General features: G+C 40.4%; 1 protein-coding gene across 6 annotated transcripts in view; it reads right to left on the reverse strand.

Annotated features, from left to right (window-relative positions):
• Window positions 1–12,270, reverse strand: part of LOC138416524 (calmodulin-binding transcription activator 1-like) — a 117,865-nt gene that overhangs the window by 82,066 nt on the left and 23,529 nt on the right. For all 6 annotated transcript variants that reach the window (XR_011247711.1, XR_011247714.1, XR_011247712.1 and 3 more), the window contains exons 2-3: window positions 5,775–5,844; window positions 832–950 (exon numbers count right to left, since the gene is read on the reverse strand). Coding sequence is in view for 1 of the 6 variants with exons in the window: in XM_069545804.1 (XP_069401905.1) it covers window positions 832–950; window positions 5,775–5,844 (189 nt within the window). In the remaining 5 variants the exon portion in view is untranslated. The remainder of the gene's footprint in view (window positions 1–831; window positions 951–5,774; window positions 5,845–12,270) is intronic.

The following is a 12,270-nucleotide window of genomic DNA, read 5'->3' on the forward strand; positions in this document are numbered from 1 at the left end:
TGCTGAACCAGCAATACGAACTGATTTAGACCAACTTCACAAAACCAATGACCCCAGCCATGTGAACTAAAGAAACAGAATTCCCAGCCTGATGGACACAGACCCAAGTCTCATCACCACGTGAAATGGGTATCACCCTGAATTGAAACAGATTTCAAAATAAAAAAGATGACAAAGCAATCCACCCTTAATATTAAGACTTCCAGATTAAGATTCACCCAAAAAAAAAAAAAAACCATCATCCAAGAAGATAAAACTCTGACTCACTCTACTTCATCAACCTTCTAACTGGATATCAAATAAACAACCTACTACACAGCCTTCATTCTTCATACAAATGCCTTTCATTAAAGTAAACCAGTTAATTCTCCATGCAAACTTTCTTCATTAGAGAAGACCAGAGCCATTTTGTTAATAAGAAGCCTGCCCTTCTCAATTCTACAGAAACTTCACATTGTCAAGACACTCCATGGTCTATGAACACTGGGGCTGTTCCTCTATTCATAAGAACTAAGCTTTAACTGAGATGCAGATAAGAGTCAACCACCAAATGCAAGACACCATAATGCAGGAAAACACAGACAGAAACTCATGCTATCTTAGTAAGTCAGCGTGCACATCTGAGATTTTTCAATGCAGGCCAGGCAGATCAGAGATTGTTCAAAACAACATGTTGGTCTTTGTCAAATCCAGATTCAGTATTCTCCCCATTCACAATTTCCTAATTCAGTATTTTGAATTTAAAGCTAACATATAGTAGTACTGCGCAAGATGACCTAGCAAGTTTGCCCTTAAAAAAATTAATACCCCTAGAAATAGAAATTTATCTACCTCATTAGTGTTCCATCGGTGCCTCTCTTTGGGTAAACTTGAACATTTCGGCAGACATTCAAGCAGCTTTTTCGGTAAAAAGATTTTTACATGACTACTATTGCTGTTCCCATGATCATCTATAAAGAAGAAAACAGTAAATTCAGAGAAAATAATAGAGAAAAGCTCCTTTTAAGTACACTGGCAAGGTCAGAAACAGCAGCTCAGTTTAGTCACTGGGAGACCAAGAGCATCATCCCTCTTAGTTAACAGAATTCATTGACACGCTTTTCAGGTAGATGGCAGCAGGACTGTGGTCAAGAGGCTCTACAATAAGACGGAGCTCTTGGCTCCATGGCGAGCAAGTGAACAGGGAACAGCCCAACAGCTGCCCAGAACCTAAGCATTGCTTTTAAAGGTTCTTTCATGAGGTTTCCATGAAGTACATCAAAATCACAAAATGACTTAACCTCACAAAACCTAGAAATCCTCTGTTAACCAGGTGGAAAAGGTTGTTACATTTTTCAGGAAAGAGGAATTAAAATATAACTACTTACTTTCTTGATAAACCAATATACTACTTCATCCTCTAAAATACAAATGAGGCTTCTTCTTTCCAAAGAAAAGCACAAATCTGATAGATCTAAGGAATTTCAACCTGCAGGTAGCTACCTCAGTAATACAGAGGCTGGACTTTCTAGCCTAAATCTAAAAGCATATTTTAATTAATCTGAGTTATATATACATATCTATATACTTGATGCATTTCATCAAAACATAACTCTTCTAAATTAATGAGGGACAAGTTCAAGACTCTCAAGACTAGATGGTATGTCTGACTACCTTTCCTTTATGTGTTATTTCATTCACTTGTTTCTCTGAGTATCATTTCTTATTTTATTCCTGTAACAAAGTCCCTTTGCCTGGCTGCAAATTTCTTGCCAGGTTTGACACATTTGGGTCAAAGTTTCAAATTACCCACTCCAATTTTTTTTTAATGCCAAATGGAAGCTCCAATATCTAAAGGGTACAAAGCATAACTGGGTACTAAGGAGCAACACATTAAAATACTGAAGACTGACTTAGCTCCTGAAAGTCACGGTTGACATAACTCACTCTGCTATTAGGTGAAAAAGGGCTCTCATTTAGGAACCCAAGATTCTGACCCAGTTCTGCTGCTTTCTAATTGTGTGACCTTGGGTAAGTTACTTAATATTTTCCGTTTTCCCAAATCAAGGAAAATGAGATAATCTCTAATTCTCCTCCAGGCACAGATCCCTACAGAATTTACTGTCACGTTCAGTAACTTTAAATGCCTTAGAGTTAAACAACCTTATATAGGCACAGAGGTTTATCAGTTAAGAATGCTGAAAGTGAAATACAGTAAGTAATATATTTTTCCAATCATTTAGTACAATTTTGTTTAGCACAGACTACTTTTTGAACATGTGAAAAACATTAAAGAATAAAAAATAATTTTACAGTCCTAATAAAATCTTCTCCAAACATTTTTCATCTGATTAACACATTTCTTCTCAAGGAAAAGATCTTCACAGGAAAATATTGGGCATAGTCATAAAGTCTAAAAAAATTTACTGCATCATATGGAGATATTTTATAGGAAGGAACTTAAGAGTTTTAGCGTATTAAATCTTTTTTGGTCCATGAATTACACAACCAATTGAATTATAATGCATATCCTCTATTTCTAAAAGCAGTATAAAAATTTGAAAAACTGAAAAACTGACTGCTTTGAAGAATCCAAAATTTTAATTTAACAGCAAAATAAAATTAAACTTTTTTTAAAAATCTTGCTATGAAACTAAAAAAGAAAGTGCTTAACTAGAAGTTCATAGAAAGTTCTGTATGAATTACACACTATAAAACCTTCGCAATTTTATGTGCTTATGCATGCTCCCTGCACTTCATCCTCCCAAGGGAGGTGCCATGGGCCATAAAACTTGAAAGCGCAGAATTCCAAATCACATGAGCCTTCACCTCCCTTCTCTCTTCCCCTAAAGTGGTTTTACTCTGCTTTTTAAAAATCTCCCATGATGTGTACAATCTTGAAAACAGAGGTGATATTCTAACATCTATACTCAATTCTGATATTTACCAATTACAGGGTACCTTTTATGAAAACAGTACTATGCTACTGTAGGCTTACTTTGAATTGTATATCACTAGCCATAGCTCTGAAAAACCTGTTCAAGTGTAATTCTGACAATGAACAGAACATTAAACCCAAGCTTCTAGTTTTATGTTTGTAATCATAACCTGATGTTAATTATCTGTCCTTTTAAGTCTCCTTGAAGAACCCCACTGTCCTGGGGCACAGAAAGCATGTGAGTGAGTGAGTGAGTGAGTGAGTGAGTGAGTGAGTGTGTGTGTGTGTGTGTGTGTGTGTGTGTGTAGACAGAGACAGAGGAAGCACTCTTTTCAACAGCACACCTAACTGCTAGAGAAAAGGCTTCCATCTTCTACTCTGATACAAAATCAGGCAGTGGTGAATGGGCCCACAGGCTTTTAAAGAGGAAAAGGAGAGTGGCTGGGTAAGCACTGTCTCAGTCGAGGTTCTAAATTTAGCACTTTATGGAGCTGTGCAGCCATGGGTTCAAAAGGAAGAGAAGTATGACAGGCCAATGGGTTCCCCTTAATCAGTTTTTAAACTGTGCTATTTCCAGAATTTCAGGTTCACGCTAAATATAAATTAGATGTCTTTAAGAAACATAACAATGGGTATATTTTCCCACAGTGCGTTATGAAGATGGAAATTTTAATACTGGGGAAAGAATATCAGCAACTCCAATAGCCAAAGCGTTAACACTTATGTTTTCAGTTTTTCTAGTTAAAGTGGGATAAAGAGTAACTCTGCTTCCACATCAGAAAAGAACTGCTCACATGGCTATATTGTGTTTTTTAATTAAATGTTGCTTTTTAATGTTTTTGGAGTAACTATAATTGATATAATAATTAGACAAAACATGTACCAGATATTAAATTCTTGTCTCAGTTCAAGGATTCTAACGGATCTTGAGTTAACACTGAAAATAAGCCATATGGGGGTTTCAATTGCATCTCAGTATTTAAACCCAAAGAGTAAAACTCTGACACTGCAAAATGGAAGTGTCAACCAAATACAGTAGAATATTTCATTATCATTATCTTGTAAAATCTGCGTGTATGATATATGACTTTACAAAATCATTTTCTAACCTACTTCACAATAAATATAACTAGTGAAGCTCCTGAAATTGACAGATGATTGTTTGGCTGACAGCTATAATTCTAGAGAATGAACCATTCTTTCCAGTCAACCTTCAAATATTTTCCATATAATAATTTTAGAGGCATAGTATAACTCAACTAGAACTTTCTAAAATGTACAAGAAAACTCATTCACTTAGTTAATTGGGCAAAACTTATTTTCATGGTTTATTTCTAAATTTGAGATTTCACATTACCAAATCCTTCATTTAAATCTAAAGAAATGTATTTGACCTTTTCTTTGGAACACACTGTTGACGGCTGCAAGGTAAGTCATAACTGTATTAACTCTAACCTGGAAATGATGCATCTATTTTTGGTTTTATGAATAATTATAAACTGTTATTCAATCAAGTTGATGATTAACCTCTCAACCTCTAGAACAAACTGTTCAAAATAAGTTGGTCTAACAGTGTATCAAACTGCTAAATCTTACTGGAAATATATTTGATCAACAACTTGGAGTGGTAAAATTAAATGGAAGCTCTACAATTTTCTGTTTAGCTCTAATTATTATGTGCTTAGATTTAATTAGTAGGATAGGAACTGATTCAGGAAAACATAAGCGCGTATTGTTAAATTCAAGTCAGCACAGAGCTCACAGCAGCAAACACTGCCATTACTGACCTAAGACCTGCAAATCACTATTCATCCAAAGTAAATATTAATTAAGCACCAACTATGTGCCAAGCATGGGTATGATTACCTCTTATTCCTTCCAGAGAAATTCTCCAAAATGACTTAAAACTCAGTTGTCATTATCCAAAGGATATTTAAAAGGCTAAATAAAAAAAATTTTTAACAGAAATAAGTAACTCGCTTTGCTGTTTCACAACACCTTTCCTCTTCTTAGAGTGGGTGTGATCATCTGATTTTACCCCTTCTGTTCTCAGGTGGCCCAGACACCCTTTCCCAGCCAATCATACTACCAAACCTCTGACCCGGGTTCAGGTCAGCTCAGGCTCAGGTTTAATAAACTCCTCTATCTGAATTTACATTTTCGACCTAAAAACATGTAGGCGGGGGCAGATAAAGTGGGGGAGGCCCAGTAGCCTTGCGACCAACTGCCATCAATTTGGGTTTGGGGCATCTTCTCCTGCTTCATTCCATTCAATTTTCATTTGAGCCGCACATGATCAAGTACATTTATCTTCTACTGTTTATGAGGGAGCAGACATTTGTGAGACTTTATATCAGGCATCCAGAAAGGATTTTACATTAGACTCTCTCGTTGAATCCTCACAATAACCCACCTGGGCATAATTACCCCCATTTTACAGATGAAGAATCTGAGGTTCAGATTAATTTGCCCAAGATCCACAGCTAGTAAGTGGCTCACATGGGATTCAGACATGACCTCTGGCTTTTCCACAATACCACAGGCTCCAACTCTGTGGAATTTGACACTAGAATTCCCAAATTGTGGTATTTTAGGTTAGCTAACATTTGCAGAATGCTCTGAGTTTCCCATGTGATTAAACTTCCTCCTTTTTTAATCTTCATAGAAACTTTATGAGGGGAGTTTGGTTTTGCTACCCTCAGAAGGATTAAGTAACTCATCGAAGATCACACAGCAGGTTTAAGGCAGAACCCAGGTCTTCTCACTGCTGATCCCAGGCCTTCCTGCACTACAGTGATGGAGCCACTGTCACTGCCAACCCACCCCTTCCTGTAAGTCAAAAGCTTTCGAATCCTACCTTCTAGAGGTGGCACGGTGTTGAGAACACAGTAGGTGCTAGTTCCGCAGAATACACTTTGGGAAACGCTCTAAGGAAACAGAAAATAAAATGTAAAACTAATCTTTGAAAAAGATAAACACTGGCTCTTCTGTGATATTCCTGCCAAAGATGCAAAACCTGAATCTAATCATGAGGAAATATCGGACAAATCCAAATTGAGGAGCATTCCACAGACTGGCCTGGAAACTAAAAGCGGCAAGGTCATGAAAGTCAAAAAAGGACTGAGAACTGTTCTGGATTGAAGGAGGCTAGGGAGACAATAAAGTGCAACCTAGGGTCCCACTGGGCCTCTCCCTACCAGGTCAGCACTGGGTCAACAGGCACCACTGGAAGAGCTCAGAGGATTCGACAGTACAGACGCCTGGGTGTTCATTCCTGATTTAGATTCCTGTATTGTAGTGATGGAAGAGAATGTTCTTGCTTGTAGGAAACACATAATAAAAGATCTGATGCTGACAGAACATACCAGCAGCTTACTCTCACATAGTTCAAGAGGGAAAAAGTGTCCTTTGCACACTATATCTGTGATTTTTCTGTCAGCTTAAGAGTGTTTCAAAATATAAAACACGTACGGGGAAAAAGACACTTACTGGTGAACCTGTATTACCTGCGTAATCGTTTAAGAGGGAGCAAACGTGCTATAAGTAAGTAAATTGTTAGGAAGAAGAACCAATGCCATTTCATTCTTCAGCTTAGTCAACATTCAACGACATTATTACCACTTCCCAACAGTAAGGCCCAAACCCAACCCATTCAAAAGGATGGATCTATGCGTGCCCACCAGCAGCAGGGCGGGGGATGAGTCAGGAAGAAGCCAGTGGATCAGGTCTCTGCCCTCAGGCTGCCGCAGGTAGATAAAATTAAAAGCTTTCATATAAAAACCTACCCCATGGTAACTTAAAAAAAGGGGTGGGGGATTTCTTTGAGTCTTGCCAGCCAATTATTTGGGGTCCTTGTCTGTTTAGTTGCAGTATTAAATAAATTTCTAGACTATTCCTCCAGCACTATAAACCACAGATTTATGTACTAGAAAACCAAAGCTAGTTCAACAATCACCCTCAACATTTTATGTTTAAAATATAAAAAGCTCAGTTCTCTCACTTACTAGCTGTCCCTAGGAAAGTAATTTAACCTGTTACTTCATCAAAACAAAAGTTCAGAAGATAACTCTATCCCCCAGGTAAGGGTAGCTGGAAGAATTGGATGGGGTAATGCATATGGTTGTGCTTTAGATTCAAAAGTACCACTCAAATATAAAACGCCATTGTTACTATAGCTCATAAGTCTAATCCACAAAAATGCAAGCATTTTCTGAGAATAAGGTCATAACTGCCTGGATTTTTTTGTGCCACAATGAGGGTTGAAATCTGACTAAACTTACTTCTGTGAATTTCCAATTTTCCTCTCCATCGACAGTGAGCAAGTGCTTCACCACAGAACAAGTCTTTCTCCACACTGTAACCCCTAGCTACCAGGATAACCATCAGTTCCCAATTATTTATTTCTTGTTTCTGAAAAATTCTTGTTCCAGGACTTTTACTTTTACTGTCTTCCTTCTGCCTGATTTAATCAATAGTGATAACTACTGATCAGCAATCTAGGCACGAGGATTGCTGCCCCTATGAACCATGGACTAACTTCAGAATTCACATTCCTTTGGGAAATTCAAAATTAGTCTCTCCCCTGACCCCTCAGTGTGGAATTCTAGGCTTCTGGCAACATCTGTGGGCGTCACCAGCAGCAGCCTTCTCATCACAGTAACACAACATCTCATCTTAATGTGGTTTCCAAATGGAAGCTGGAAATTTTACAATGTTAAAAAGAATGTTTTACATTCAAGACTTAACGTTTTCCGGCTTTCTATTACCAAGAAAACAGACAGCTCAGGTTTGCCACCAATCACGACGTCTCACACAAGTTTTCGAAACCACTAATGGACAGAGGAACACGAATGAATGGCTTCATAAGAAGAGCTTCCCACCTGACTTCAGAGCCTGATGACAGGCAAATGTGTGGCAAGATATACTGAACAACAAACGGAAAGAAATGAACACAAAAAAAACAACAACATGAGGAACAGAAATATCAAGAGCAACCAACCACGATTTCTCAACAGCACTAGCCTAACAAACGAAGTCTTAATAGTTAATTTGACCAGGAAAGAAACTTACTCAATCTGAGAGTGAAACTGAATGTCATCCTAACCTCAGAAGCACAATGTTCTCAAAGCAATCAAGGCAAAACAAGCTAACTCACATAAGCGATGGCTGCCTTGCAATAACCACCCAAGGGCCAGATCTGAGCTAGGTCCTGTCTCGGGACCCGAGGTCTATTTCTAGACCTGGCTCTGGAAGGGAGGGAAGAGGGTCTGGGGGTCTGTAATTCTGAGCCCAGGACCACCACCCCCCACAGATGGGCCTGGGGAAGACAGTCAAGCTCTCAGTGCACAGGACAAAGGAGAGTGGGGCAATAATGCCAGCTCTGGGTTCCAGCCTCCCTGCTGCCCTCATGCTGCCCTCGCTGGTTGGCTCTGAAGTCTGACTCAGTCACGCACACACTCCCGCCCCCTGTTCCTCGGGAGCCTCTCCCACCCTGACCTCGGACACAGGTGAGCGGCCAGATGGGTGCCACCTGAACAAGCTGCGCTTCTCTCCAGATGCAGCCCTCTTTATCCCCTTCCAGGCGCCCCACACCTATTAAGGAAGCACCTCACATGCACCAGACACCGTCCTGGGAGCTGGGACCCAGCAGTGAACAAGAGGGATGAAGGTCTGTCCCACAGAGTATCCGCCAGTGGGAGAGGCAGGTGGGGAGTGGGATAAGCGCTGTGAAGGAATAAAACAGGGTGATGTGCCACAATGAGGAACCGGGTAGGGGACGCGCCACGACGAGGAACCGGGTAGGGGACGCGCCACGACGAGGAACCGGGTAGGGGACGTGCCCAGATGAGGAGCTGGGTATGGCATACACCCCGATGAGGAGCCGGGTAGGGGACGCGCCACAACGAGGAGCCGGGTAGGGAAAGCTCTGCTCTGAAAGCATATCCACATGTGGGTCAAGGGAACCTGATTAGAGCATCAGGAAACCTTGACTTGGGCACTCACTAGGCTGCGCGGCTCTTAGCGTGGCTGCACTTCAGGCATCAAGAAAGATTTTTAAAGTTCTGGTTTCCAGGCTGCAATTCTGACCATGTAATGCACAGGGATGGAAACCAGGCAGCAGTATTTTTTAAAGGTTTCCAAGTGATCCCAAGATGTATCCAGGGATGGGAACCACTGAGATCAACAGCTGTGTGAGTTTTCTCCAGAGAGAAGCGGGAGGGTGACCTTGAGCAGGGCATCTCCACTGCAGTACACGTGTGGGTCATCTGAGGATCTCTCAGGTTCTGACTCACGGGTCTGAGTGTGCCCAAGACTGTGCCTCTAGGAAGGCCCCATGACTCATGGCCACACCTGGGCTATCAGGAACTAGACGATCGGAAAGATCAGGAATTAACCTAATAAAGATCCTTCCAGTCCCAACACTTCAGATGGCACAATTCCATGAATTCCTAATGGCCTGCGAAAGAACTCTCATCTGTGGACACAAACTATAATACAAAACTGTATTTTGTACTACAAAGCCAAGCAACAGAAGCAATGGAAACTACAGGGATAGTCACTTAATTGAGTTCAGGGTCCAGAGTCTGCCAGAAGCGCCCAAGAGGGGACAGAGGAGCTCCTGAAAATACACTCCCTGCTTTCAGAAAGTACATTTAATTGGAGACAATGGTAAAAAGAAAAAAAAGTAATGAAATAATACATGATTTATTAAAGGCTGAAGTGAGTCGATAACTGTGGAAAACCAGTAACTATCTGTGTTTTGAGCACAAACTCTTCCGGGGCGTAGAATATGCTTTATCATTTTCGTCTCCCTTCAGAGAACCTAGGTTAGTGTGTTACACATAGCTACACTTATTTTATATATTTACATATATATATATACAACACACACTATATACGGTTCTGGATGATGGAATAAATGAAACAAAATGCTGTATAACAAGAAATGATAAGTGGCTTTTGGGCAGAGAAGCAGCATGATGAAAACTGTATTTACAGTTCTTTGAAATAAGCACTGGCAATGTTTAAGACTCCACAGAGTCCCTTTAAAGCCAACTGAGGACCCACAGAAAGGCCACACTGAATGCAATAAACCAGTTGTATCAATTAAAAGTGACACGTCAAGAAGATTTTTGCCATGGAGTTTTAAACTGATTCTTGAAATTCACTGATCATTACATATGACGTGACATATAAATAATCAAAATGAAGGCAGAGTCCAAAATTCTCAGCACCTTTACTAGACTCATTAGTTTTGCCTAGCACTGTTAGGCAGGCTAACTCTTAGAACAAACTTTATCATGGCTCAAATACCATAAATATTTACTTCTTGCTCAGGTAGAGTCCACAACATTAGGTCAGAAGGCAGCTCTCCCCCAAGCCGTGGCTCTGGCCCCAGATCTCCTTCCATCCTAGGCACGAGCCTTCCTAGTTCACTGGGCTCTTCAGCAGCAGCCAGCAGACAGGAAAGGGCCCGAAAATCCTGCGGAGGGAGGGCCCTGGGGCCAGGCCTGGAAGTGGCTCACTTCTTGGCTCTCATGCCATTGGCTAGAATACGGCCACTAAGCCACGCCTAACTGTCCAGGAGGCTGGGAGATGCGGTCTGGCTACCTGCCCAGGAAGAGGAGACCGGTTTTGTGATCAGCTCGCAGACTCTGCCACAATGCCATTTGTAATTATTTTTTTTAAATTAGAGTTAGTCCTCTCAAAACTGCATTCTGAAACTATAACCTCCACCTTTAATCCCTAAAGCCATATCAGCATCTAAACCCAATCTAGTAGTTCTTCTATCCTGATAAATATTTTTCTATCATTTCCAAAATAAGACTATATCTAGGGCATCCTTGAAGGGATGTCTGGCTTTTACAGTACTTAATATCTGGCACATAACAGAAGCTCAAATATTTGTTGAATTCATGGATGAACAACAGAAGTTCATGGAAAGGAAAAAGAGTGGTCCCCTCTCTTGCCCTGATGATGGTAGGTTTCACTGAATAAAGACTATCAGTCTTTTCAAGAATCTCTGTCTCCCTCTTCTGAGGCCACCCCGGGTTGCCACCCATCCTCTGGTCCGTGAACAATCAAGCAACAAGACAAAAGTCCCTTCTGACCCACTAAGAAGAATGAAGGGGTGAAAATACTCTGCCATGTTCACGGACACCAACAGAATCAAGGCTACCATTTGTGGTGATAGCACAGGCCTGTTTAACAGAGGGTAACACAGGGCCTATCAGAGACCAGGCTCCGGAGGCCTCCAGAAAATCCTCCCAGCTAATGACCTCAGAGACTAGAAAAACACCATGCACCCTAAACACAAACCACAAAGGGTCAGCAGGGGAAAAAATTACATGGCATACTACAAAAATATTTCATGCTCACATATTACCCTCTTTTCAAGAAGTTTAAAATATACTCTAAGTGTGACTATAATAATCTTCCCAACACTCCTATGGGATAGAGACAAAATTAAAGTGTATACTCAAGTTAAAAGGAGTGGTGGCTGACTTCCCACTACTAGGGCCGGCGCAACAAGAAAGCGAGGCAGTAACCTCTAAGGTAATTGGGGCACAAACCATTTTAGGCTCTCAAATTGAGTTCAACACCTAGAACTGAGTTCAAAAGCAAACAAGTTGTTAAAACAGACCACATAACAGTTGTAGGTCTGGGACGCTTACACAGGAACTAATACTACAATCTATCAAGCCTGATTTATGACCTAAGAAATCACATTAATTGATTCACTATTACCAGAGATTCATGTAAAGCGTATTTAAAGTGATTTCAGAATGAAAAAAAAAAGCCTAGCTAGGAATCACAACATCATTAGAATTTTTATGAATTTAATTTGACTAGGAAGCCAGTATACTCAATACTCTGGAAATAATCAAAGAACATTTATTAAACACCCTCATTTGTATAAATAGATTTCAACAGGACATATTCAGAAAAAAAAGCTACGTGAAATTTAAAATTACACTTTTTTAGCAGCACTTATCATTACTAATACTGATAACTTTTTTAACTCCTCAAAGAGAGAGAGCTATCAACCCAACAGGCTAGGCATTTTATTTTATTTGGTATTATGCACATTTAACAAAGGCTTCCCAGGCGGCACAGTGGTAAAGAATTCACCTACCAATGCAGGAGATGCAGGTTCCATCCCTGGGTCAGGAAGATATCCTGGATAAGGAAATGACAACCCACCCCAGTATTCTTGCCTGGGAAATTCCCACAGACAGACGGGCTACAATTCATGGGGTCACAAAGAGTTGGACACAACGATTAAACAACAACATTTAACAAGCACTTTCACATATAAAATCTTACTTTGGCCCAACAGGCAGCAGCGCAGA

Source organism: Ovis canadensis, chromosome 12 (assembly GCF_042477335.2).
Source record: "Ovis canadensis isolate MfBH-ARS-UI-01 breed Bighorn chromosome 12, ARS-UI_OviCan_v2, whole genome shotgun sequence".
Lineage (NCBI taxonomy): Eukaryota > Metazoa > Chordata > Mammalia > Artiodactyla > Bovidae > Ovis > Ovis canadensis.